This window comes from Molothrus aeneus, chromosome 27 (genome assembly GCF_037042795.1).
Source record: "Molothrus aeneus isolate 106 chromosome 27, BPBGC_Maene_1.0, whole genome shotgun sequence".
Classification (NCBI taxonomy): domain Eukaryota; kingdom Metazoa; phylum Chordata; class Aves; order Passeriformes; family Icteridae; genus Molothrus; species Molothrus aeneus.
The window spans coordinates 1,401,486-1,429,431 of record NC_089672.1 but is presented as its reverse complement, the minus strand read 5'-3'; the positions used below and the strand labels follow the sequence as shown (position 1 = coordinate 1,429,431).

General features: G+C 49.8%; 1 protein-coding gene across 1 annotated transcript; it reads left to right on the top strand.

Annotated features, from left to right (window-relative positions):
• Positions 1–93: 93 nt before the first annotated feature.
• On the top strand, positions 94–27,820 carry ATP8B3 (ATPase phospholipid transporting 8B3). Its single transcript, XM_066566617.1, has 27 exons — positions 94–155; positions 631–722; positions 1,983–2,096; positions 3,296–3,394; positions 3,804–3,865; positions 4,421–4,493; positions 4,583–4,653; positions 6,003–6,085; positions 8,003–8,161; positions 9,083–9,171; positions 9,744–9,937; positions 10,653–10,861; positions 12,960–12,994; positions 14,117–14,273; positions 14,903–15,091; positions 16,227–16,339; positions 17,591–17,755; positions 19,008–19,119; positions 19,361–19,436; positions 19,813–19,945; positions 20,366–20,633; positions 21,423–21,646; positions 23,492–23,575; positions 24,082–24,321; positions 24,513–24,651; positions 25,557–25,687; positions 27,413–27,820. Exons 1-27 carry the CDS (start codon positions 101–103, stop codon positions 27,818–27,820), a joined length of 3,774 nt encoding a protein of 1,257 aa, XP_066422714.1. The 5' UTR covers positions 94–100.
• Positions 27,821–27,946: the final 126 nt, after the last annotated feature.

Sequence of the window (27,946 nt, the reverse complement as noted above, 5' to 3'; positions counted from 1 at the left end):
TTTGGGAGCTGGAGCATCCCAGTGGGATCCTGCTGTCCCTGCTCAGTGTTCCAAAGGTCTCAGATTGTCCTTGTCCCCAGGGCCTGGCAGAGGTGCCAGCATGGCTGAGCAGGAGCCAGCCCCAGGCTGCCCACGTGGGAAGCAGCAGCTGCCAGGTCAGTGTGACAAGGGGGTGGTTTGGGGATTTTGCTGCTTTCAGATGGTTGGTGAGGGAGCTGAGTGTGGGACACGGGTGTGGAATGGGGAAGAAGAAGGTCTGGGGTGAGCAGGGGCAGTGCTGAGAGCAGGGCTGGGATGTTCCCAGCCCTTGCTTGGAGGGTCTGCACTGGGATGGCAAAAACAGAACTGGGAGAGGAATGAGCAGAACCCCAAAGGCTGGGGGCTCACCCTGCAGGGCCTGAGCCCTCTGTGAGCCAAACTCAGAGCCCAAGGGGCCACCCTGAGCCTCGGGGGAGGCGTGGGCAGCTCTGGAATGTTCTGCTCTCTGTCCCCTGTCACTGACCCTGAGACCCAGCTGTGCCTGCAGCTCCCGAGGGCCCCTGGGGAGCCACCCCAGCCATGGCCACCACTGGTCCCTGTGCCCTGGCCTGGCTCCCAGGGGAACTGGGGGATGTCCCTTTGCTCTTCCAGCTTTCACCTGGGAGGTGAGAGCCAACGACCGCAGCTACCACAGGCAGGTCAGGAAGAAATTTGCCTTCTGCCTGAGCAAGAGGAAATACTCGGTGAGCTAGGCTGGTCCTTCCCTTCCCTTCCCCTCCCTTCCCCTCCCTTCCCTTCCCTTCCCTTCCCTTCCCTTCCCTTCCCTTCCCTTCCCTTCCCTTCCCTTCCCTTCCCTTCCCTTCCCTTCCCTTCCCTTCCCTTCCCTTCCCTTCCCTTCCCTTCCCTTCCCTTCCCTTCCCTTCCCTTCCCTTCCCTTCCCTTCCCTTCCCCAAAAGAAAGTTAAGAAGGAGCATTAGTGGTGCCCCGTGTGAGGGGAAAAAAATTATTAATAGAATACATTATAAAATTAATAATATAAAAAATAAAATAATATATTAAAGTATATTAAAATAATAATAATAAATAATAAATATATATACTACTATTAAAATTAAAATAATATAAAAATAAAAATATATGGAATATAAAAATATATGAAATAATAATAAAATTAATCATCAATATATACAATACTATTAAAAATAATGTAAAATATAATAAAATAAATATTAAATAATTTTTAAAATTAATTATAAAGATCTATAATATTATTACTATAAAAATATAAAATAATAGAATATAATAAAAATATATTAAATAGTATTCTAAAAATTTATATATATAATACAATTTAAATAAAAATAATACAAAAATAAAATAAAATATTAAAAAATATATTAAAATATATAAAATTTATTAATAAATATATATAATACAATTAAAATTAAAATACTATTAAAATAAAAATAATATATTAAAATAGAAATTATTAATTATATAAAATGTATAATAATATTAAAATAAAATATTTTAAAATGTTATTAGAACTAGAATATTCATTAATAATATAATGAATGATAAATAATAAAAATAATAATAGTAATAAAAACTAAGAATAATTATAGTAAAAATTAAATAAAATTTATTAATAATGAATATTTTAAAATATAAATTATTGATTATAGTGATAATGATAATAATGATAACAATGATAATAATGATAATAATGGTAATAATGATAAAAACAACAACAACAACAATTTTTATTTTTATTTTTATTTTTATTTTTATTTTTATTTTTATTTTTATTTTTATTTTTATTTTTATTTTTATTTTTATTTTTACTTTTATTTTTACTTTTATTAATATTTTAGAAATCACCATTTTCCCTTATGGCTTTGATAATTAAGGCATCTCTTGTGCTGTGTGAAATCCTAAGAGCAGCAGAATGTTCTGGCATTTGCAGAGCAGGTTCCCTGATTTCTGTGTCCCCCTGTCCCCAGGGCAATGCCATCAGGACAGCCAAGTACAACCTGCTCACCTTCCTGCCCCTGAACCTCTATGAGCAGTTCCACCGCATGGCCAACGTCTACTTCGTCTTCGTCATCCTCCTCCAGGTGGGCACAGGCACCCCGTGGGTACTGGAATATGAAAACCCCCGGGGGTAGAGGGCATCCTTTGAATCTGCCAATCACTCGATGCCCTTCTGGAATTGCAGGACTGACAGACAGTGCTGGGAGGGGAAAGGAGAGGTGACTGACACATCTGGCAGGGAATTATCAGGGAGGGACCTGGGGTTCTGGGGTAAACCCTGAAATCACAACATAACGGGTGTATGCCAGGGCTCTGCCCACGCAGGGCTCTCTGCAGCTCAGGACAGGCAATCTGGGCTGAAAGGTTCCCCAGGAGCTTTTCTGTGGTGTTCAGCATCTTTCAGGAACTTTCTGAGAGGTTTAACCTGTGTTCAGTGTGGTTAATTTAAATTAAAGTCTCCTTACTTAAGGAGGATGTGGAGATGCTGGAGCCAGGCCAGAGGAGGGCATGGAGATGCTCCAGGCCTCCAGCTGGGAGCCCCTCTTCTGGTTTTATTTCTCTCCTCCAAAGTTTTGATTTCTTCTTTCAGTTTTCTTCTCTTTCTTCTTCTCCTTTCCCCTTCGTGTCTTGGTTTAACTTCTAACCCTGGAGCTCACCTGGACAAGAGAAGGCTCCAGGGACACCCCAGAGCCCCTGGCAGGGCCTGAAGGGGCTCCAGGAGAGCTGCAGAGGGACTGGGGACAAGGCCTGCAGGGACAGGAGCCAGGCAATGGCTCCCAGTGCCAGAGGGCAGGGCTGGATGGGATCTTGGCAATCAGGAATTGTTCCCTGGCAGGGTGGGCAGGCCCTGGCACAGGGTGCCCAGAGCAGCTGGGGCTGCCCCTGCATCCCTGGCAGTGCCCAAGGCCAGGCTGGACAGGGCTGGGAGCACCTGGGACAGTGGGAGGTGTCCCTGCCATGGCAGGGGTGGGATGAGATGGGCTTTGAGGTCCCTCCCAACCCAAATCTTTCCTTGATTCTATAAAATGGGTTTGGTTCGCATGGAGCTGAAGCTCAGATTGACCACACCAAAACAGAAATTCATCCCTCCAGAGTCAGAGACCCTGAAGCATTTCACACTTCAAAAAGAGGTGAAAACCCAGCACAAGAGGTGTCTGTAGCAGAGATGTTGATTTGGTGATCCTGAGATGGGATCCTGCCAGCCAGGGAGTCACTCAGTCACCTCAAGTGTCCCAAGGTGGGACAGGAGCTGTGTCAGTGCTGTAAAATCCTCGTTCTGCAGACTTTCCCTGAGATCTCCACGCTGCCCTGGTACACCCTGCTGTTCCCCCTGAGCTGCCTCCTCATCATCCGGGGGCTGCGAGACCTCATCGATGACATTGTGAGTGGGGGGTGGCCCTGGGGACAGGGGCAGGGAGGGGCCCTTTGCTGTCAGCTGGGCTGAGGGGCTCAGGGGCTGCTGCCACCCCTCAGTCCTGAGGGATCCCCTACTCCACCACATCCACATGGGTTTTTATTTTCCCTTGGGAAAGATGTCACACCCTGGCTGCTTCCCTTGGGGTCCAAACCCTCATTTCTGTCACCTTTAATGCTTTGACTATGGGTTGGAGTGCCAGGTGGGTCCCCAGAACCACCTGGGGAAAATTCAGCCTCTTTATTCATCAGAACAAACCTTCCCACGGCTCTGGGGTGAGGAGGGAGGTGGTGGCATCAGGGGGGTGTTTTGGTGGGACACCACAGCCTGGCATTGCCCATTGCCATCCCTTGGTCTGTCTGTCTGTCCTGTGCAGGGCCGTCACCGCAGTGACAGGAGCATCAACAGCAGGCCCTGTGAGATCCTGGCTGGGAGGAGGTGAGGGGGGCTCTGCCTGTGTTTGCCACATCCAGAACATCTGTGATCCCATTAAGTGAGAAGTGAGGACCCTTGAGCAGCTGAGGAGTGGCTTTGGTGGGACTGTTCTGGGCTCTGCAAGCTCCCATCACCTCCCAAAACGTGCCACAGGTCCTCCTGGAGGATTGGTGATGTTCCAGGCATGGGCAGCGGGTTTAGAAATGCCCCAGTTTGCTGAGATGTGCTGGGGGAGGCTTTCCTTGGCCACAGAATTCCTCCAGGCCATCACATCCAACCCATGGAGATGTGTCCCTGCCCAGCACTGCTCCACGGAAAGATGAGCTTTTCCCAGCTGTGCTCAGGGTGCTGAGAGCCCCTGTCACCTGTGAGGACAGGGACATGGATGTGACACACAGCTCCTGTGCCACCCTCGGTGCTCAGCCCTCTGGAGGTGCCACAAGAGCCTGGAGATCCAAATCCTGCAGGAATTCAGGACAGGCACGGGCTGAAACACCCCCAGCCCCCAGTCCCACCACTCTGCAGGGACACAAAGTTGTCCCCTGGGTGTCCCCACAGGTTCTGCTGGCGGGAGTGGCGCGACATCTGCGTCGGGGACATCGTGCGGCTGCGCAAGGACAGCGTCGTCCCGGTGAGGGGGGACCAGAGCTGGCTGTGCCCTGGGGACAGCAGTGACCAGGGGCTCATCCTGCTGCTCTCTCCCCTTTTCTGCTCCTCAAGGCTGACCTGCTCCTGCTGTGCAGCTCCGAGCCCAGCAGCCTGTGCTACGTGGAGACCGCTGACATTGATGGGTGAGGAGAGCACGGGGACAGGGACAGGGACAGGGACCCCTCTGGCCATGGGGGGTGATGCCTTGAGGAGCTGGAACAGAGGCTGGATGGAGTTCAGAGGGATAAAATGGATATTTTATTGAAATGCCTTCCAAGGCCACACCCTGGCAGTGCCACAGCCACAGTCGTGGCTGTGCCCAGATGGCTCCAAAATGGAAACAAAAAGGGCTTGGCCACCAGATCTCACATTTTTATAAGTTTTAGTCCATTTGCATATAGGAGTTAACTATTCAATTGTTCATTGTCCAGTTAACAACAATTGTATTGTTAATTGTCCAATTAACAGCTTCAAATGATGAAGTTTCATCCTCCTTGCTTGCTTGCCCACCCTTCTCTTTTCATGTTGTTTGTCCTTTGGGCCTGAGTTTGAAGGGATTGTCCTTGAGTCTCCAGCTGGAATAGGATTGTTTTGTCTTCACCAGCCTGTGAAGAGATCCTAGTATAAATCCTATATCCTATATATATATCCTACATACATACATACATATATATATACATATACATATATATATATATATATATATATATATATATATATATATATATAAAATGGATATAGGATATATATATAGGATAGGTATAGAGGTATAGGATATAGGATTATATATAGAATAGGATATATATATATATAGGATATATATTTATAGGATATATATAGGAGATATATATATAGGATATAAGATATATATATATATAGGATATTATATAGGAGATATACACACACACACACACACACACACACACACACACACATATATATATATATATCCTATATATCCTATATATCCTATATATTATATATCTATCCTTAATATAAAGCTAAAAGCTGCTCACCAAAACAGAACAGAAAAACTTAAACCCTAGGGTATCAGGGGGACAGGGCCAGAGACCCTTGTCTTGGGGACTCCCCAAGACTGTGGAAACCACAGGATGTGGGAGATCCTCCAAAACCCAAACCTGCAGACACCCCAGAAACACAGATTTCACCCACAAATTTGCAATATGGGAGTCCAGAAGCTCTGCTGAGGGTTCTACAGAGCAGCTGGCACCTAAGGCTGGTGTTTCCATGTCTCAGCTCCCTCCAGCCCATCCTCCCTGTTCAGGATGATTTAAGGGCAGGGTCCCTGGGCCAGGGCTCTTCCTGCACATGTGGCATGACAGATTCCTCTCTCTGGCATGTCACTGCCACCACTTGTGTAATTAGCTGATAATTAATGGCTGTCTCTGTCCCGTGGGCCTGACAGGAGGATGAACAGCTCTGTCACCCCACAGGGTTGTTTTATTTTCCTTTCCCTGGCTCCTACTCACAGGGAAACCAACCTGAAGTTCAGACAGGCCCTTCTGGTGACCCACCAGGAGCTGCAGAGCGAGGAGAGCATGGCTGCCTTTGATGGTGAGTCTGCTGGCTGGGGGAGCCCGTGGCCAATCCCACTGGGATGGGATGGACCCAGCCTTGGGAATTCTCTGTTCCCCATCAGTCCAGCAAGAGGCACCAAAGGCCTCGTGGGGAGGCTCTTCCCATCGCTTCTGTGATGGATCCACCAGGGTTGGGCACCTTCCCCCTGCCCTGGGTCTTGATTTTCCTATGTGCCCAAACCTGAGCCCAGCCCCTGCTGCTCCTCCTCAGGGAGCAGAACTCCCCTCTCCAAGGCCTTCGGGGTGAAGGGGGTTGTGTTTGTACCTTCTCCAGTGAGGTTCCTGCACTGCCCAACCTCCCAGCACCTCCCTGAGCCTTAATCTGAGCCCTCCAAATCCCACCTAGAGATGCCCTGACAAACCCTGGATCTCCCCAGGAGGCCCCGAGTGTTGGATTATTCTCAGCTTTTCACAGAGATGGGGTAACTGAGAAGTGTTTGAAAAGATTTTATTCCATTTTCAGTCTCGATGAAGGGTGAAACATAAGAGATGTAAAACTCTAAGCCATTACACCGGAAGCCAACCTTTTTCTTGGTTATAATACTTAATAAATTTAGAAAAAAATCATAAATTTTTATAATGTTTCATTTTATAATTTTCATCTTTACATGTTTATATTAGTAATTCTATTAATAGTTTATTAAATTATTAAATTTTATTTTAATCTATTAAATCAAAAGTATTTATTTAATTAAATTATTAAAATTATTAATTTATTTAAAATTATTAAATCTATTATGAATCTTTACATTATTAATTTTTTTACATTTTCATTTTTATAATTTTTCATTTTATAATACTTTATTAAAAGTAAATTTTTACAGTTTTTATTTTATAATTTTCGTTTTTATATTTTTTACATTATTAATTTTACTACAATTGATTAAATGATTAAAATTAATTCAATAATTAAATTAAATTAATTATATTATTAAAATCGTTAAATTTATTAATAATTTTAACATGAATATTTTTCCATTTTCATTTTTATATATCTTATTTTATATACTTTTAGCTTTATAACTTTATAACACTTTATAACTTTTTCACCCTGTCAACTATTACCACACAACGCTGCTAATACTTCTATAGGATATATACACATATATACACTTTCCCAAGTGTACTAGTGTATTTTAACACTAATAACCTGTCGGGTTTGGCTCTCTGTCTCTGCCCCGACACGGGTAGGGTGGTTCTTGGGTGGCACGCGTTTCAAAGGACGAGTTTGGACTCTTCAGCTTCTCGATCTTCAGATTGTTTATTGTTTCTTATCTACAAAATTTTCTGTCTGCCCAACAGAGGTCTGATCTGCAAGGCAGCCAAGGGCACTCTCTGACCACCCACGGGGCGGTCATGTCTTTTTATACTAAAATCTACATACATAATATTTACTTTTATTTTCTAATACTTTTCACCCATGTTAGCAAGTGCACCTTCACCATAAACTAATCTCTAAGTGCTAACATCACCACAGGAGATGGAGGACAAGAAGAAGAAAGAAGAAGGACGAGACACACCTTGATCTCTCCATCTTGTCTCTATAACTCCCCTGTACCAAAAACTTTAAAGTCTATATTTCACTTTCTAAATGTGTTCTTTTTACACCTTTCACTCTAAAGTGATTCTCATGTCTTCAAATTCTTGTCACTTCTGTGGATGGATCAAAATCAAGCTACCAAACACTCTTGGCAACATTCTAGGATTTTCGAGACTCTCAAGGGTTCTCTTGGCATCTCTGGACATCGGGAATGATGTGCTGAGATCCCACAATAACCTATATTTTTACCATTATAACTCAATTTCCCACATCCCAGCACCCCTCTTTGGAGGGGACTGATGGGGCTGAGAGGGGAGGAAGGCTCTCTCTGCCCCCTGACTTTACCTGTGCCAGGGCGGGTGAGGTGCGAGGAGCCCAACAGCCGCCTGCACACCTTCACGGGCACCCTGCGCTGGCGGGGCCGCACCCACGCCCTGGACGGAGACCGGGTCCTGCTGCGGGGCTGCCGCGTCCGCAACACCGCCCTCTGCTACGGCCTGGTGCTCTACGCAGGCGAGTGTCCCTGCCCCGGGGGGTTTGAGCTGCCCGAGCCATTCCAGCGCCGGCAGGGCTGGCACAAGGTGGAGGAGATGCTGCCGTGTGTCCTGGTGGTACCAAAGCTCTCCTCATCTCGGGTTATCTCCCAGCTGCAGCAATATTTGGTCAAAAATATCTTGGGTTTAACATGTTCAGAGAATCCCAGGCTGGTGTGGGTTGGGAGGGATCTTAAAGCCCATCCAGTGCCACCCCTGCCATGGCAGGGACACCTCCCACTGCCCCAGGCTGCTCCATGTGACAGCGTTCACAGGGGTCTGAGGATGAGGGAAGAGATGAGGATCTGACTCCATGTTTCAGAAGGCTCGATTTATTATTTTATGATATATATTACATTAAAACTATACTAAAAGAATAGAAGAAAGGATTTCATCAGAAGGCTAGCTAAATATCGAAAAAAAAAAGGAATGAAAAACAAAGGTTTGTGGCTCGGACAGAGAGCCTGAGCCAGCTGAGCTGTGATTGGCCATTAATTAGAAACAACCAACATGAGCCAATCACAGATCCACCTGTTGCATTCCACAGCAGCAGATAATCAATTTGTTCCTGAGGCCTCTCAGCTTCTCAGGAGGAAAAATCCTAAGAAAAGGCTTTTCCATAAAAGATGTCTGTGACAGCTCCAAGCCCTGTCCAGCCTGGCCTTGGACACTTCCACTCATCCCAGATCCAGCCCACCCAGCTCAGGCCATGGGGAGCTGTGGGGAGAGGGAGGGGTGAGAGCTGCTGTGAGCATCACATTTTGGGGCCTGCAGCCACGGCTCCATGGACACTGATGGAGGGAGGGTCTCCTCAGGGGAGGGGAGGTGTCCTCACGGAGGGAAGCAGCCTCACTGACCTTCTGGGACTTGCATTTTTACTTTGGAAATGTTCCCTGCCCAGGGTTTGATTCCAAAATCATGAGGAACTCTGGGAAGATCAAGAGGAAGAAAACCAAGCTGGACCACCTGATGGACCGGCTGGTGATCGTGGTGGGTGTGGGGCCAACACCTCTGCCCTGCTCCTGGAGGGGCCCTCAGGGCTGCTCATGAGGGGCTCTTGCTTGGGTGGTGCTGCTTTTCTTCATCTTGCGACATTTGGGCCAAAATATCTTGAGTTTAACATGTTCAGAGAATCCCAGAAAGATTTGGGTTGGGAGGGACCTCAAAGCCCACCCAGTGCCACCCCTGCCATGGCAGGGACACCTCCCACTGTCCCAGGCTGCTCCCAGCCCTGTCCAGCCTGGCCTTGGGCACTGCCAGGGATGCAGGGGCAGCCCCAGCTGCTCTGGGCACCCTGTGCCAGGGCCTGCCCACCCTGCCAGGGAACAATTCCCGATTGCCAAGATCCCATCCAGCCCTGCCCTCTGGCAATGGGAGCCATTGCCTGGCTGCTGTCCCTGCAGGCCTTGTCCCCAGTCCCTCTGCAGCTCTCCTGGAGCCCCTTCAGGCCCTGCCAGGGGCTCGGAGGTGTCCCTGGAGCCTTCTAGAGAAGATTCTGGTGGGCTCTGCCATCCTGGGGCTTTCTTATCTTGGGACCTTCTCATGCTGGTTTCCCACCCCAGATCTTCCTGCTGCTGTTGGTGACGTCCCTGGGCCTGGCTGTGGCCTCTGGGTTCTGGGCCAGGACATTCCAGGAGAAGCACAGCTACCTGGCTGCCCTCTACCAGCACACCAGCCCTGCCCACCAGGCCTTCCTCAACTTCTGGGGCTTCACCATCCTCCTGAGCATCATCATCCCCATGTCCATGTACATCACGTAAGGACCACAGAGCTTGGTGGGGACCAGAGCCCAGCACCCACCCCCTGCCCTTGTTCCTCACCTGGAAATTGGGTCACAGCCCCAAAATGAAGGTCCAGGTGTGGCCCAGGTCATTCCCAGGTGTTCCCTTAGCCAGCAGAGGGGAAGGATGGATGGGATGTGTGTCCTACAAACACCAAGGGTGTGCTTTGGGATCTTCCCAGGGCAAAAGCAGAACAGGGATGTGAACCCTGGGCACCCCTGATGAGGGATGGAGGGACAGGACACAGGGAATGGCTTCCACTGCCAGAGGAATATTGGGATATTGGGAGTCATGGGCAGGCTGAGGATGGCTCTGAGGAAGGTGCAGCTCCCTGGATGCAGGATCTGAGATATTCCTGGGCTTCCTATGGACAGCAGCAGCGTGGGGGAGGAGAAGGGCACAGCTGCTCTGTGCAGCCAGCAATCACAATTTATGTTGGAAAAAGCTGTTTCCAAAATTTTGGGCCCTTCACTGGGCCTCCAGATCTGTGAATTTGGTCAGCAAGGGCCAGAATTCCAGAGGGGACCCAGTGGGTGATGAAAACCCTCTGGAATTGTGTCCCTTGAGGAGAGCAGTAGGATCACAGTGGGGATGTCCCCCTGCCTTTCCTTCCTCTCTCAGGTCCCCAGCACCCTGGGCTGAGAGGAACAGCACCTCCTTCTCCCTGTTTTCTCTTCCTGCACTCCCTAGGTTTGAATTCATCTACCTGGTGAACAGCTGTTTCATCAACTGGGATCTGGAGATGTATTATGGTGCCAAGGACATCCCAGCTGAGGCCAGGAGCACCAGCCTCAGCGACCAGCTGGGCCAGATCCAGTACATCTTCTCGGACAAGACGGGCACCCTGACCCAGAACATCATGAGCTTCAAGAAATGCTGTGTCAACGGGACCATCTATGGTAACTGGGGCTGGGATTGGTTTGTAGGGGCTCAGGTGAACCTGGAGCTGGCTCTTTCCACCCCTGCTGAGTGTTTGGGACAGGGGGATTGGTGTTGGTAGGAATTCTCCTTGTCCTCATGCCCCATGGTTTTGGAGCTTTGCAGGATTTATTATTGTCTGGGTTTGAACAGACAGGTGTGTGATCAGGAAGGCAGGGGCCTCCCTGAAATGGAAAATGTAAACCTCCTCTCTCTGAATTATTATAATTTTGAAATTAAGGGGCTCTCAGGCAAAGATATGGGAATAGGAATAACAGTTCTTTACTAGGGAAAATGAAAATACAAATGCAATAGCACAAAAAAGAAAACAAACCCTGCCAGAGTCAGACCATGCCCTGTCCCCCTGTGTGTCAGGGGGTGGCACAGCCCCATCCCATGGGGGCTCAGCCCTCCTGCAGTGCCAGCTGTGGTTCTGCTGGAGCAGGGATCCTGCACAAGGGGGGAGTTTTCCTCTGCAGCTCCAGTGGAAAAGGCAGCTGCTCCTCTGGGAATGCAGAGGAAAGGCTGTTCTGGTGTCCCAAAGCTCAGATTGGATCCAGGTAGGAATGCTCGGCTCCTGCCCTGGGCGCAGCATCTCCCCATGGGATGCTGGAATTGGATCAGCCCTGCAGGGACACTCAGTGGCCATGGACAGCAGAGATCTCCTGGAGGGAGGGTTGGTGTGGGAGAGATAAAGAAAAAACTGCCCAAAAAACAGAATAACAGAACTGCCCCAGCTCTGACAGATGGGAATAGAATACATATCCCCAGCCACATCTTCCAACCTAAGACAACTGTTGTTTTTAATGAAGGAATGGGATTATTGTTGGATTAAGAATGTTTTTTGTTTAGATAAATATTAGTTTTAGAAGTTGTGAGATTTTAAAGGGGGAAGTAGTTGGTAATAGTTTAAAGTAGTTATAAGTTTTTTGTTATAATACATAATTTTTAAATTTAATAGGTAGTTGTTATGAGGTTTATTTTCTTTTTTTTTTAATTTATTATATCTATTTAATTTTGTTGTATTGTGGATATTTTTGTTTAATGGGTTTTTGTAGTATGTTTATATATGTTTTTATATAATTTTTAGTTTTCCTTTTAGTTATTTTTTAGCTTAGTTTTAGTTCAGTTAATTTTTAGTTAGTTTTAGTTTATTTTATGTAATTATATTTTTATATTCTATTTTTATAATTTTATTAATATAGCTTTTATTAATTTAAGGTATTTTTTACTAATAATTATAGAAATATAAGTTCATTATTTTTATTTAATGTTATGTATTTTATTTTTATATTAAGGTTTTTTTAAGGTTGTAGATTAAGTTTTTTCCAATTGTGGGAGTTTTTATTTTTTTATTTTGTTATAAAATTATCAGTGTCCTTAAACTGTTCAATTAGAGTGAATATATGTCATTGCTCTTTGCTTTTTTTTTTTTAAATTTTGTCTGTTTGGGTTTTTTTGGTTTTTTTAACCTTTTCTGTACATTTAAAAATTCATTACTTTTTAATGATTCTGCTCAGTTTTCCCCATAAAGCCTTGAAAATTGCCAAGTCCTTCCTCTTCTCATTGCTGCACTTTCTCCAGCTCTTGGTTTACTTTGGGAACCCTCATGATGCTTAATTAGGGACATTTAATGAGCAGGGCAGGCCCAAGGTTTAGCATGAAGCCCTGTTTTCCTGTGACAAGCATCATGTGCCTGAGACAAATGGACAGTGGTAAAAGAAAAAAGGAAGACAAAAAAAAAAAAACCCTGGCAAAGCTTTTAGACAGGAATAAACCAAATTTTCCCTGATGTAGCACATTGCACCCCTGTGGAGCAGCATCGCCCTCATCCCAGCAGGCTTTGGCCAAATGTCCCAGGAAATGCAGCTGAAAGTAGACCTGAATTTTTAACATTAAAATCATGGTGAAAATCTGAACAAAAATCAAAAAAGTGAGGATATCCCAGTGGAGTCCAGTCCTGGGCAGGTTTTTGGTTTTTTACTGGTTTTTGGCCAGCAGAAGCAGGAATCCCTCCAGAGAAGCTGCTCCAAACCCCCTGCCAGCCCTCTATTAATGGGATTATTTCTATTTTGGCAGGTTCAGGCACAGGGCATGAGAACAAACAGCCACAGGTGAGTAAACTCCCCCCCCATGTGCCATGGGGCTGTCACTGGTACCTCTGGTGACATTGGTGACACTGGTGACCCCAGGCACAGCCTGGTGCTGAGGAGCTCAGCTGGCTCTCAGCAGGGTCCAGGCTCTCAGAGGGGTCTGCTGAGTTTGTCATTCAGGACAGGGGAACTGGGGTGATGAAAGGATGCAGTTCTGATTTTTAGGGTTTTTTCACTCCCAGCTGTTTTACACTCACCCCCTTGGCGTGGGCAGCGCAGAGCTGGGCTCAGCTCCAGCCTGGGTCTGTGCCCTGGGGGTCTCACTGGCAGGGAGGGGAGGGACACCTTAGAAGGTGTCTGGGTTTGAACAGACAGGTGTGTGCTCAGGAAGGCAGGAGCCTCCCCTGAAATGGAAAATGTAAACCCCCTCTCTCTGAATTGTTATAATTTTGAAACGAAGGGGTCTCAGGCAAAGATATGGGAATAGGAATAACAGTTCTTTACTAGGGAAAAATGAAAATACAAATGCAATAGAACAAAAAAGAAAACAAATCACTGCCAGAGTCAGACCATGCCCTGCTCCCCTGTGTGTCAGGGGGTGGCACAGCCCCATCCCATGGGGGCTCAGCCCTCCTGCAGTGCCAGCTGTGGTTCTGCTGGAGCAGGGATCCTGCACAAGGGGGGAGTTTTCCTCTGCAGCTCCAGGGCTGCTGGAGATGGGCCTGGGCTCCCTCTGGCAATGCAGGGCAGCAGAAGCTGCTCCTCTGGGAATGCACTGGGCAAAGGCTGCTGTGCTGTGCCAGGCTCACATTGGATCCAGGTAGGAATGCTCGGCTCCTGCCCTGGGCGCAGCATCTCCCCATGGGATGATGGAATTGGATCAGCCCTGCAGGGACACTCAGTGGCCATGGACAGCAGAGATCTCCTGGAGGAAGGGTTGGTGTGGGAGAGATGAAGAAAAAACTGCACAAGAACAGAATAACAGAACTAACAGAACTGCTCCACAGATAGGAACAGAGCACACATCCCCATTTCCAACCTGAGACAGAAGGACACCAGAGTGGCACTGTGTCACATCCTGGGGACACAGAGCCCTGTGCTCCGTCCCACTGGGTTCCTGCATCCTGCCTGTGCCTCTTGCAGGGCTCAGGGCTGAGCTGGGAGCACCCCAGGGAGCAGAAGTCGGGTGTTTGTGATGTGACGCTGCTGGAAGCTGCCCAGAGGGACAACGACCCAGTGCTGAGGGAGTTCCTGAGGCTGCTGGCCCTCTGCCACACCGTCATGGTGGAGGACAGGGGCGGTGGGTTTGAGCTGCCCCTCGGGGCTCTGGGGCTGTGGTGGGGTTTGGCAGCGCCCAGCAAAGCTCAGCTGTGGGGTGGGAGAACCTGTGGGGGGTTCGTGCCACTGTCCCTGTGCCATGGGTTTGTGTTTGGGGGAGTTTTAGAGCTCATGGGTGGGAACAGAAGCACAAGGGGGATAATCCTGTCTGGGATCATAGAATCCCAGCATGGCTGAGGTTGGGAGGGACCTCAAAGCCCATCCAGTGCCACCCCTGCCATGGCAAGGACACCTCCCACTGTCCCAGGCTGCTCCCAGCCCTGTCCAGCCTGGCCTTGGGCACTGCCAGGGATGCAGGGGCAGCCCCAGCTGCTCTGGGCACCCTGTGCCAGGGCCTGCCCACCCTCACAGGGAACAATTCCTGATTGCCAAGATCCCATCCAGCCCTGCCCTCTGGCAGTGGGAGCCATTGCCTGGCTCCTGTCCCTCCATCCCTTGTCCCTCTGCAGATCAGACAAGCAGGACTGGCCTTCCCCAGCCTGGCAGCTCAGGCTCAGGGTGTCACAGCTGGGCAAGAATGGGACACTACAGCTGTCCCAGTGGGGTTTGCTGTGAGTCTCTCTGTGTAACCCTCCTCCTCCTCTCCTGCAGACCAGCTGGTTTACCAGGCAGCCTCCCCAGATGAGGAAGCGCTGGTGCTGGCAGCCAGGAGCTTGGGCTATGTCTTCCTGGCCCGGACTCAGGACTCCATCACCATCAGGGAGCTGGGCAGGACCAGGACCTACGAGCTGCTGGCCATGCTGGACTTCAACAGCGACCGCAAGAGGATGTCTGTCCTGGGTGAGCGGGGTGGGGTGGGCTGTCCCAGGTCCCTTCTGTGCTCAGCCCTACAAGGGATGGCACTGGCATGGCTGCAGGTGGCCACAGCTGGCTCCTGAGGGTCATCCTGGTCATCCCTGTGGATTTGCTCACCTTGGTCAAGGCAGCCAAGAAGGGTTTGAGCAGCCAAGAGAGAGGAAGTATCTCAGGTTTTTGGTTGTTAATTGCTGTCCCAGATGTGAAGGATGTCTCTGTTTCAGCCCACACGTCTGAAGAACGAGTCAGAGCTCTTCAGTTTTTGGTCTTGAAGTTGTTTATTAATTCTTATCTATAAAATTTTCTTTCTGCCCATCTGAGATCTGCTCAACAGGGCAGCCACAGGCACTCTGACCACCCCTGAGGGGGTGCTGTCTTTTTATACTACAAACTACGTATAACATATTTACACTTAATTCCCAATACCTATCACCCATGTTAGACAGTGCACTTCTACTCTAAACCAATCCCAAAGTGCCAACATCACTGCAGAAAATGGAGACCAAGAAGAAGAAGAAGAAGAAAGGCTGGACACACCCAAGTTCCTCCATCTTGTCCCCATAACCCCCATACCAAAAATCCTAAAATCTACATTTTCACCCTGTGATCATTTTATTATTATACTATTCAAACCTCTGTGACTTTCAGGTCCTCATACCAAGCTGGCAACTTGCTCCAGGGGTCACAATCAAACCCACAGGTGTTTTGGGCTGAGTGCCAGGGTCTCCAAGCCCCCTGGCGGGGTCCTCAGCAACTCTGGACACCTGGAGGGATGTGCTGAGTTCCAACATCAGTAAATCCACAGCTGGCTCCTGAGGGTCATCCTGGTCATCCCTGTGGATTTGCTCACCTTGGTCAGGGCAGCTGAGAAGGGTTTGAGCAGCCAAGAGAGAGGAAATAAATCCAGGACTCAGAGGAGTTCTGTGAGGAACTGGCAGTCCCTGATTCTGCCCCATGCTGGTGCAGATCTGGGGATACTCCTGTGCTCCTCATGGCCACAGATGGAAAAGCACCAGCGACCCTCTGGAGGCCAGCACGGCCAGCGTGGCCACCGTGCAGGGACAGCAGTGAATGGGAGCCACCTCTGAGGGGCCCTAAGGTGTCCTCCCCTCCCTGGCAGTGCGAGACCCCCAGGGCACCATCCGGCTCTACACCAAGGGTGCTGACACCGTCATCCTGGAGAGGCTGCGGAGCCGAGGGCCCCAGGAGAGCCTCACCGAGAGGGCTCTGGATGTGAGTGCCACCCCCGGGGTGACAGCACTGCTCTGCCTCCTGCTGGCTTTGGGCTGGGTGTCCTGCACTCTGTGCCCTGTGCTCTTCCTCCCTCTGCCTAAGGGATTTTGGTTCCGCCTTCTGCTCTAGGAGCCTCACCTGCATGTGGGACAGGGGGTGAGAGGGAATGGATTCCCCCTTCGGTGTTCTGCATGGAGCAGCTGCATGCAGGGATGCCCATGGGGATGCTGGAGGATGGGGGAAGGGAATCAGAGCCTGGAGAGAGATGCTCAGGTCCTGGAGTGTCTCTGGCTCTGCCCATGGCTGCCCTGGGGTGATGCCCTGGTCCTGTGAGAGTTTCCTGGCCCTCTCTATTGCCGTTTGGGGGTCTATGTACAAATCACAAACAGGATGGGACTGCTGGGGAACACTTCCCAAGTTGTTTTATTTTCCAGCATCACTCTCATTACATGGTTATGACAATGGGAAGATGCCACCAGCTCACATCCCCAGCATCAGACAAAAAACTCAATGTTACAACTCACTTTAAAAGTTTTTTGACCAATGAAACAAAGCAAAAGCACATTGACAGTATTTCTATCCAACCACTATAAGCACATGTACCTTTGGTTTAAACAATTCTTGCTTATTTCAAATACAATATCTACTTGTAAGCCTTAAAATACAGTGCACAGAGCTCCATTATTAAGCTTAGAACTCCCTTATTATATCTCACTAGCTAAACTTCCCTGTAGCTTAGGGAGTTATTCTAGCCAAGTGTTAATACACAGATCATTGTTAGATTTGTCCTTACTTTCTACTTTTCATATAATTTCCCACAGTCTCCTGGGGAGGGAGGATGTTACAGAAGCCTCCTCGAGCCAGGTCTCTTAAGCTCTCAGAGGTCTATAACACACCCAAGATAGCTCAGCTGCCCTTGGAAGCATAAAGACCAGCAGGATGGCTTCTGTTGCAGTATTGGAGACAAAAAGGTTTAATGAAAGGCAAAATAACAAACAGAGAAGAACCGAGCCAGGTGCCAGAGGTTCTTTGTTCACTTCTTTTTTTAGTTAATTGCTTAGGAGGGACTTTTTGGCTTCTGTCCAATTAGCTATCCTTAAGTTTGAGGTGAAGTCCCCCAGGCCTATGTGATGCCTTTTTTCACCTAATCGAGGAGAGAAACTGCTGGGCCTCTTTCCTTTTCGAGGGGCCAAAGCAGAGTTTTGTCACCCACTCGTGTGGGAGGGGAGTGCTGATGTGTCCTGCCCGCAGCGCTTTGCGGAGGAGACGCTGAGGACGCTGTGCGTGGCCAGCAGGGAGGTGAGCGAGGCCGAGTTCCACGCCTGGGGCCGGAGGCACCGCGAGGCCGCGGCGCTGCTGGGGGACCGCGCCCGGGAGCTGGACCGGCTCTACGAGGAGATGGAGCAGAACCTGCAGGTGGGACGTGGGGCAGAGTCTGAGGGTCCCCAGGGCGAGGGAAGAGATGAGAATTTTGATTTTAGGTTTCAGAAGGTTGATTTATTGTACTATTCTATTCTATTCTCTTACATTACATCACCTTATGTTATGTTATATTTATATTATTTACATTATATATTATATATAATATATACTTATATTATATAAATAATAAATATAATATCTACTTTATATTATATATTATAACATCTATAATATATCATATTATATAATATCACCTATTATATCATATTACATTGCATTATATTATATTATATTACATCACACCAGATTATATTCTGTTACATTATATTCTGTTATATTATATTAAAAATGTTATACTAAAATTATACTAAAAGAAATAAAGAGAAAGGATTTCATCAGAAGGCTAGAAAGGAATATATTATATTACATTATATTATATTATATTATATTATATTATATTATATTATATTATATTATATTATATTATATTATATTATATTATATTATATTATATATAAATAATATATCTAATATATAATATATAATATTATATATAATAATATATAAATATATATAAATTATAGAAATATATATAATTTATATTATATTACGTTACGTTACATTACATACAATTATATTACATTACATTACGTTACATTACATTACAATTATATTATATTATAAATGTTATACTATAATTATACTAAAAGAAATAGAGATAAAGGATTTTAGAGGTTAGAAGGAATGAATAATAAAAACCTGTGACTGCTCACAGCATCGACAGGGCTGGACCATGATTGGTTATCAAGTAAAAACAATCCACATGAGACCAATCAAAGATGTACTTGGCACATTCCACAGCAGCAGATAATTATTGTTTATATTTTGTTTCTGAGGTTTCTCAGCTTCTCAGGAGAGAAATCCTGGCAAAGGTATTTTTCAGAAAATATGTCAGTACAGGACAGGGCTGGGGTCAGGAGGAGATCTCTGTGCCCCAGAGGGCAGGCAAGGGAGTTTGGCTCTCCAGAATGAGGAGGTGAAGTGTCCAACCTAACACCCATTCCCTGGGGGCAGCACAGGTGGAGTTTGCCCCGAGGGGTGACTTTGTGACATGCCAGTGGATGTAGATGTCAGTGTAGATGTCAGGTTGTGTCACCCCCAGCAAGGGCTGCTGGTTGGATGCAGGGGTGATTCCCACCTCTGTCCTGGCCTGCCCCATGCCATGACACCCAGTCACCCCCTCCAGCTGCTCGGGGCCACAGCCATCGAGGACAAGCTGCAAGAGGGAGTCCCTGAGACCATCCAGCTGCTGAAACTGGGCAACATCAAAGTCTGGGTGCTGACAGGAGACAAACAAGGTCAGTGGAGACCCCCCCAACAAATTTGAGCTTCTCCCTTGACCAGGACCAGAGAGGAGAAGGACCACTGGGAGTGGGCAGGAACTGGTCCTGCTGCTCCCTTAGCAGCACATCCCACCTGGCAGGGGAAACTGAGGCAGGGGAAGGAGCTGCTGCCCTCCAAGGGCTCTTGGAGCCGAGGGCTGGGGGCTGCCCTGGGCTGGGGGCAGCACCATGGACCACTGAGAGCTGGGTGTTGCAGAGACCGCGATGAACATCGGCTACGCCTGCAGGCTGCTGACAGACGACATGGAGATCCTGGAGGAGAAGGAGGTCAGGTGAGGAATTGTCCCCTCCTGGCTCAGGACATTGCTGTCCCTGCTGGGGACACCCTTAGGCAGAGGAACTGGTGCAGGGTGGGCAGAGCTCGGCTCAGCCACGGGAGCTTCTCCTGCCCTGTGCCAGCCATGGTCTCCATCTGGTGCTCTTCCAGGCCTCCCCACCTGTTTCTTCTCCCACCTCATGCTCTTCATTGGTAGGCTTTGCCCAGAAAGGATTTAAACTTCTCTCCAGCCTCTAAAGCAGGCTGATTTCTGATATGAGTGAACCTCCTCTTTGTTCCTCCTGTTCCCACCACAGTCCCATCTCTGTGGCTTTGAGATGACCAATTCCCAGTGTCCCCAGCTCATGTCCAACCCCCCTTTCCTCCCACAGTGAGATCCTCCAGGCTTACTGGGAGAGCAACAACAACCTCAGTGGCCGTGGGGATGCCCCATGCAGCTTCTCCCAGCAGCACGCAGAGACTCCGTGCCACAAGAGAGCCATCATCATCAGCGGGGACTTCCTGGTAAGGTGGCACCTGGATGCTGTTCTCTGCTCCCTGCTTGATGGTTGTTCCTGCCCTGGTGGTATCAGAGTCCTGGGTGGCACCAGCACGGGCAGGACATGGTGCTCCTCCTGCCCAAAAGGTGGGAAAAGCCCATTTGGGGCTGGGGAATGAAGGGTGGGGAGGAGAACAACTTTGCACTGAGCATTTGGTGTTGGGGGGCTCTGGCCAAAGCTGCCCAGTGCTCTGGGGTGACACGGGCTGGGTGGGGATCACAAGGTCTCCTGGTCACACTGGGACATACTGGGCTCATGGTCACAGCACCCACTGTGTGATGAGCTTGGGGAAAACCAGAGTCACTCTTTGGGGGCATTTGAGAGCAGTGCTGAAGAGCTCTGAGGGCTATGGGTGAGGTCCCAGCCACGTGTGCTCTCCCCCAAGGACGGAATCCTGCACACAGGAGAGGTGCTGAAGGAGAAGAAGGGGTGGCCATGGCGGTGGCTGTGCTGTGGCAGGGCCGAGGCCTCACAGGACCAGGGGGCTCTGGTGGAGAAGGCCTTTGTGGACCTGGCCACCAGCTGCCAGGCTGTGATCTGCTGCAGGGTGACCCCCAAGCAGAAAGCCCTGATGGTGCAGCTGGTGAAGAAGCACAAGAAGGCCGTCACCTTAGCCATCGGGGACGGGGCCAACGATGTCAACATGATCAAAAGTGAGGCTCGGGCAGAGGGAGGTCGGGGCTCTGTTGGTGTGTGTGTCCCACTGGTGATGGTGGTGCCTTATTTGTCATCTCCACCACGTCACCCTCCCCTTTGGGGTGAGGAACCGGGAGGGGAAGCCCCAGACCTGTTCCCCACATTGCTATGCTGGGAGGGGAGCGAGAGGCACAGTACCAGCCCAAGATAAGTGCATGGTAGCCCACGTGCTTTTGGCATCTGGGATGAACCTTGATGAACCCTCAAACCCCAGCGTGGGCAGCTGGCAGAGCCATCCCTGCCCCTCCCAGCAGCCCTGACACGGGGCTGTGCTCTCACACCACTCCTGGAATATCCAGGACATGGCATAGAGGGGGCTTGTTCCCTTTTGTCTGTTACTCCTGGATTCACGTTCCTGGGGACAACCTGTTGTCATTATAGTGCAAGAGTTCTACGGTTATTACATTGCAAGGGTTCCATATTGCTAGAGTTTTGTACCTCCTTGATGTTTCTTGTAGGCACCTCCTCTAGACACTGACTCTTCCTTGTCCTTGCAGTAGCCAACTAACTCCAGTTCCTACCAATCTACTCTTTTATAACACGCTTCTTATTGGCTACAGGTGTGGCCTGTTAAAATCAGGCCTGCTCCTAATCTTTAATAATTGGTTCTGCTGCAACTCTTTAGGGAATAAGATTACATTCTATACCACCTTCATTTACCCTACTGCATCCCCCTACAACAACCCACGGGGACATCAAGCCCCCGGCTGCCCCCAAAGCTCCCCGTGTGCGTTTGCCGCCCGCAGCCGCGGACATCGGGGTGGGCATCAGCGGGCTGGAGGGGCTGCAGGCCGTGCAGTGCAGTGACTACGCCCTGGCCCAGTTCTCCTTCCTGCAGCGCCTGCTGCTGGTGCACGGCCGCTGGAACTACCTGCGCATCTGCAAGTTCCTCCGCTGCTTCTTCTACAAGACCTTCGCCGGCCTCCTGGCCCAGGTGTGGTTCGCTTTCCACAGCGGATTCACGGCCCAGGTGAGGGGTGCAGGGTAAATTTGGGGCAAATGTGGGAGAAAACCTCCAAAAGGGGGCCCCTCCAGAAAGCAAACCCACATGGCCCCTCGCCCCAACCAGTTCGGGAAGGATTCCTTGGAGAGAAATGGAAAGAACCTGTTTATTTAACAGGCACAGCACCCCCCAGGACACAAAATGAACAATACCCACACCCAACTAAAGCATTTACTAGTCCCAGTATAGGTGATAGAAAAGACACCATTGGCATGATAGAGACTATGTACCGCAAGGGAAAGATGAAATAATAATGAAAACTATGCTATAAACAGCAAAGATCAACCCTTGTACCGTTTACATCATGGTCTAGCAAGAAAAAACAAGCAAAATGAATTTAAGTTTGCCACCCCAAAACCCAAGCAAGCTACTTATGAGCAGCTATTACTGATAAACCCATCTCTGTGGCAAAAGAGTGGGATGACTCGTTAGTAGAGGTGAAAAGCCAACTGAGCTGGGTTTTCACCATCTGCCCCAACGTGGGGCAGATGACACCACTCTGTCACCGCTCTGAAAAAGATGACAACTTCAGAAAGTCTCTCTTGGGGGTGGTCGCTCTGTTATCAGTCCATCCTGTGCTGGGGTAGCTGCTGCAGCCACAAGGTGCAAACTCTTGGTGTTTCCCAGGTCCCAGTCCGGAGCAGGTTCGAGTAGGTCCAAAAAAGGGAAAGGAGAAACAGTCCAGGAAAAGTTTGGACTGCTTAGCTAAACTAACTAATGAGCAGGAGCAAAAAGCAAGAACAAAGCAGAAGCAAGAGCAAAGCAAAAAGCAAAAGCAGCACCATGTACTGCCCCATTTCTGTGTCCCGCCAGCTGTGGGGGAGCGGCTGATAGCAAAACCAAAACAAAACATTCACTCTTCAAAGCCAGTCTTGAAGGCACAAAACATGATATCCAGCATAAACAGATGGGGATGGGGATACAAGCATCATAATGTCACCCTAGGACAAGGGGTCACATCCATCCTGTGGAGGTCTCTGCACCAGAGTTACACCCCCCTGCTCAGGGATCATGCCTGGGGCTGCTTGGAGTACACGTGTCCACATCACCCCCTTGGTCCCCTTTTCTCCCTTGCCATGTCCAAATTCTGACTGAGACACAACTTGTTATCTGTGCTGGTTATCTGCACTGGTTATCTGCTTTTCACCTGGCTGGACTGGGAAAGCACCCCAGGGAAACTCAGGATCTCCTTTGTCATAGTTGAGACAGAGCCAATACAAAGCAGCACACTCCATTTTCAGATGGCTTCAAACCCTTTTTTATTATAGCATGCATGCTTTTTATACATCCTTACAAGACTCATAAGTTTACACTTTACTCATTGGTCAGGAAAGACCAACAAAGTGCTTATTGGAGTAGACAGTTGCAGGTTTCTCTTATTTCTCCTTCTTTCTTTCTTGGTTTCTATGTCAACGACCTTGGTAGGAAATTCTTTCAGGGGTAAACATGGATCCTCTTATCAAACTTCTCTCCGGCTCACAGAACTTGCTCTAAAACCTCTTCCACAGCTGTGAGCTGCAGTTCAGGCTTGGACAGATGTAGGATCCCATGTGCATTAAGCTGGTTTCCTCCAAAATGGGAGCTTTGATCCCAAGGGCCATCATCAAGTGTGACTTGACCAGCAACACGTGGAACTCCGGCCCCATCTCTGTCTGCAGCATGACCCTACAGACAATGTGGGGCTGATGCAGGGGATGGGGCAAGTCCAAAGGGATTTCCATGCTTGGATCTGAGTGTCCTGGGGCCTGGGCATCCTTTGTGAATCTTTCCAAAGCACCTCCAAGCTCACAGCTTCTCCCTGTTCCCTTCTAGCCTCTGTATGAGGGCTGGTTCCTCGCACTCTACAATATTTTCTACACTGCCTACCCCGTGCTGTCCGTGGGCCTTTTTGAGCAGGTACAGCTTCCCTGGGCTCACTCAGCCCTGTAGCACCCTCGGCAGCTGGGAGCCAGCCTGGCAGTGACTGCCCCCTGTCCACAGCCCTTTGTGCCAGCACAGGGCACTGGGAGCTCGCTGGGCATTTGGAGCTCACCCTCAGTCCTGGGGTGCCTGTCCCCAGTCCCCCCCAGAGCCACTGGGCAGAGGTGCCCACTGCAGCTCTCCCAGAGGGTGTGTGGGGTGGGGCAGACCCATCCTGCTCCCCAAATCTCTGCATCCCCTCTGGGATTCCCTCCCTGTCCCAATCCCTGAATCCCCTCTGGGATTCCCTCCCTGTCCCAATCCCTCCATCCCCTCTGGGATTCTCTCCCTGCCCCAATCCCTCCATCCCCTCTGGGATTCCCTCCCTGCCCCAATCCCTTCATTCCCTCTGGAATTCCCTCCCTGCCCCAATCCCTGCATTCCATCTGGGATTCCCTCCCTGCCCCAATTCCTGGATCCCCTCTGGGATGCTCTCCCAGCAGGATGTGAGTGCCAAGAAGAGCCTGGAGTTCCCTGAGCTCTATGTGGTCGGGCAGCAGGACGAGCTCTTCAATTACCGTGTTTTTGGTGTCACCCTCCTGCACGGGGTGGGCACCTCCCTCATCAGCTTCTACATCACGCTCTGGGCCTTTGAGGACCACGTCGGCACCAAGGTTGTGGGTGACTATGAGTCCTTCTCTGTCACAGTGGCCCTGTCAGCGTTGCTGTCGGTCCTGGTGGAGGTGAGCACTGATCTGCTCTTGCTCATCCTGCCCCACAGCAGATCTTCATGGTCCCTGGGCTCTGGCACTGTCCCCAGAGGCTTTATGGCTGGGGGATGCTGTCCCTGGGATGGAGGAGGGATTTGGACAAAACAGCTGAATGGAAGAGGGTCACAACAGCCCTTGTGAGACTGCATGCTCTGTCCCCACAGATTGTCCTGGACACTCAGTACTGGACAGTGCTGTCCTTCCTGATGGTCACAGCCAGCCTGCTCCTCTTCTGCCTCTTCTCCTTCCTGACCCAAACTGTTGATGCCTACAGGATAGCCCCTGCCATCTTCCGCTTCCCAGGTGAGGTCTCCTGGAGATCCCCATGGCCCTTCCCTTCCCTGTCCTTGGTGCTAGGAGCTGTTTCCCACCCTGTAGATAATCTCCTTGTTCTTGAACTGCTGCCTTGACTTCTAATTCCACTTTAGGTGCCATCTCCTCTTTAGAGCCCTCAGCACCTTCCTGGCTGGGGGTCTGTCCCCCAGCACTTGTTCCCTGTTCCCTCTCCACCTTCCCTACTATCTCGGTTTGGAAAGACAGGTGCCTGCTAAGGAAGGCAGGAGCCTCCCCTGAAATGGAGAATGTGAACCCTCCCCACCCCTCTGAATTGCTATAAATTTTAAATTAAGGGGCTCTCAGGCAAAAAATGTGGGAGGAGGAAATAACAGTTCTTTAATAGGGAAGAAAATAAAAGGATAAGATAAACAATGCAGTGAACTAAAACAACACTGCCAGAGTCAGAACTCAGCCTGACACCCTGTGGGTCAGGGTGTTGGCAGCAGAACCATTGGAATTGTGGCTCAGCCCTCCTGCAGTGTCAGGAATGGTTCTGCTGGAGCAGGGATCCTGGAGAAGGGTGGAATCATCCTCTGAAGATCCAGTGGCAGAGGCAGCTGCTGTTCCTCTGGGAAATCCCGTGGAGAAGCCGTGCTGGTGTTCCAGGATCTCCAGATTATATCCGGGTAGGAATGCTTGGCTCCTCCCTCTGGGCTCACATCTCCCAATGGGATGCTGTAGTTCTTATCAGCCATGCAGGGACATTCAATAGCTGTTATCAGCAGGTGTCTGCCCAGAGGGAGGAGTGATTGTGGAAGAGATAAGGAAAAACTGCCCACTTGACAAAAGACAAATGCCATCCAGATGGTAATAGAGTACATCTTACCTGTACACAGAGTACATCTTGCCTTGCATCTCCCCTGTGTTGACAGATGCCAGTTGGAATGCCCTGACTGACCCCTACGTACTGCTCGTGGTCCTGCTGTCCCTGGTGGTCAACACCCTCCCCTCGCTCACCGTGCACGCCATCCGTGCCACCCTGGGCAGAGCCACCACCCAGCAGGTGAGGGCTGGGGGCACTGGCAGGGCAGGTTCTGCTTCCCACCAGTGTCTGGGATTGGTGATGGCAAGGGGAGGTTCCCCAGGGAAGCCTGGGCTGTAGTGCTGGGACATGTTACCTCTCCTTGGTGGTCCCACTCATGGTGGTCCTTCATGACGCTGGCACCAACTCTGACTCCAGGGGCCTCTCCCAAAATTGCTCCATGGCCCAGCTTGGCCAGGGCCCAGACACCTGACCCAGCTCTTGGAGAGGGTCTGCTTTTGGTTGCAGTGAGGAATTGTCCTCCAGAACCCCCCAGGAGGGTCTGGGGTCTGGTGCAGGTCTGGTACCACCCCAGCCTTGGTGGAGCTCACCCCCACTGGGGTTGTGGGTTGTACCTTCAGAAGAGTCCAGGTGAAAGCAGGGGTTGAGATTGTGCTCCAGAGCTTTGTGAGCTTTGCAGCCCCCTGGGAGACTCCCCACATCCCCCATCCCATCATGGAAAAGGAGGTCGTGGTGGAGCTGGGATCCAAACCCTGTCCTGGTGGGGATGCCTTGTGAAGGCTGAGCTAGAACTGAGACTGGACAGAGCTAAAGAATAAAGTAGGGATTTATTAAAAGGCCTTAATGGATCCACCTTGGACAACACAAGAGCCCAGCCAGGCCTACACCCAAGATAAAACCCAAAATGGCCACAAAATGCATGACCAGTCATGGGGGCTCTCACTTTTATAAGTTCTGTTCCATTTGCATATTGGAGTTCATTGTCCAATTCCAGCTTAAGGATATCGAGTTCCATCCTTCTTGTTTTTCTCTCTTCAGCCCACGTTGTTTGTGCTCTTGGGCCTGAGATTTGGATCATTTGTCCTTGGTCCCCAGCTGGAGCAGGAATTGTTTTGTCTCCCTGCTCTCTGCACAGAGCTCACCGTCCCATAATATGAAGCCAGACCCACAGACTAAAGCAGCACAGAATCTGGAAAATAGAAAAGCTCAAACCTGAGGCATCAATGGAGGCTGTCCCTGTGCCTACCATGTGTCCCACCTTGGGCTGAGGGCTTGCCTGGGAGGTGTCCACAGCCTGTGTGGGAGCAGGGGTTGACACTATGCTCCAGAGTCCATGAGCTTTGCAGATCCCCAGGAGAATCCCCATGGAAAATCAGGTCATTGTAGAGCTGGGAGCCAAGCTGTGCCCTGGGGGAGGTGCCCCTATGCTCCCTTTGATGTCTCAGGTTTGAGCTTTTCTATTTTTCAGATTCTGTGCTGCTTTAGTCTGTGGGTCTGGGTTCACATGAGGGGATGGGGAGCTCTGTGCACAGAGCAGGGAGACAAAACAATTCCTGCTCCAGCTGGGGACCAAGGACAAATGATCCAAATCTCAGCCCCAAGAGGACAAACAGCATGGGCTGACAAGAGAAAAACAAGGATGGGACTGGATGGGCTGGGGCTGGAACTGGACAATGAACTCCAATATGCAAATGGAGCAGGTCTTATAAAAGTGGGAGACCCCGTGCCCGGTCGTGCATTTTGTGGCAATTTTGGTTCATCTTGGGTGCAGCTCTGGCTGGGCTCTTGTGCTGCCCAGGGTGGATCCATTGAGGCCTCCTAATAAATCCCTGCTTTATTCTTTAGCTCTGTCCAGTCTCTGCTCTAGGTCAGCCCTCACAAGGCATCCCCACCTTCATGTCCCCCCTTGGGCTGAGGGCTCTCCGGGGAGCTGTCCCCAGCCCTGATCTCCCTGATCTCTTGCAGAAGATCCAGCTGAGGGCCAGGCGGGCCCCGGAGCCCCCGGTGGAGCTGCGCTCGCACGTCCCCCGCGGCTCCTTCCGCCGCTCCAGCTACGCCTTCTCCCACCAGGAGGGCTACGGCGGCCTCATCACCCGCGGGGACAGCCTGCGTGTGAGGGACAGCCGGGACAGCCTGCGTGTGAGGGACAGCCTGCGTGTGAGGGACAGCCAGGACAGCCTGCGTGTGAGGGACAGCCTGCGTGTGAGGGACAGCCAGGACAGCCTGCGTGTGAGGGACAGCCTGCGTGTGAGGGACAGCCAGGACAGCCTGCGTGTGAGGGACAGCCTGCGTGTGAGGGACAGCCAGGACAGCCTACGTGTGAGGGACAGTCTGTGTGTGAGGGACAGCCTGCGTGTGAGGGACAGCCTGTGAGGGACAGTCTGTGTGTGAGGGACAGCCGGGACAGCCTGCGTGTGAGGGACAGTCTGTGAGGGACAGCCTGCGTGTGAGGGACAGTCTGTGTGCTGGGGACAGCCTGTGTATGAGGGACAGCCAGGA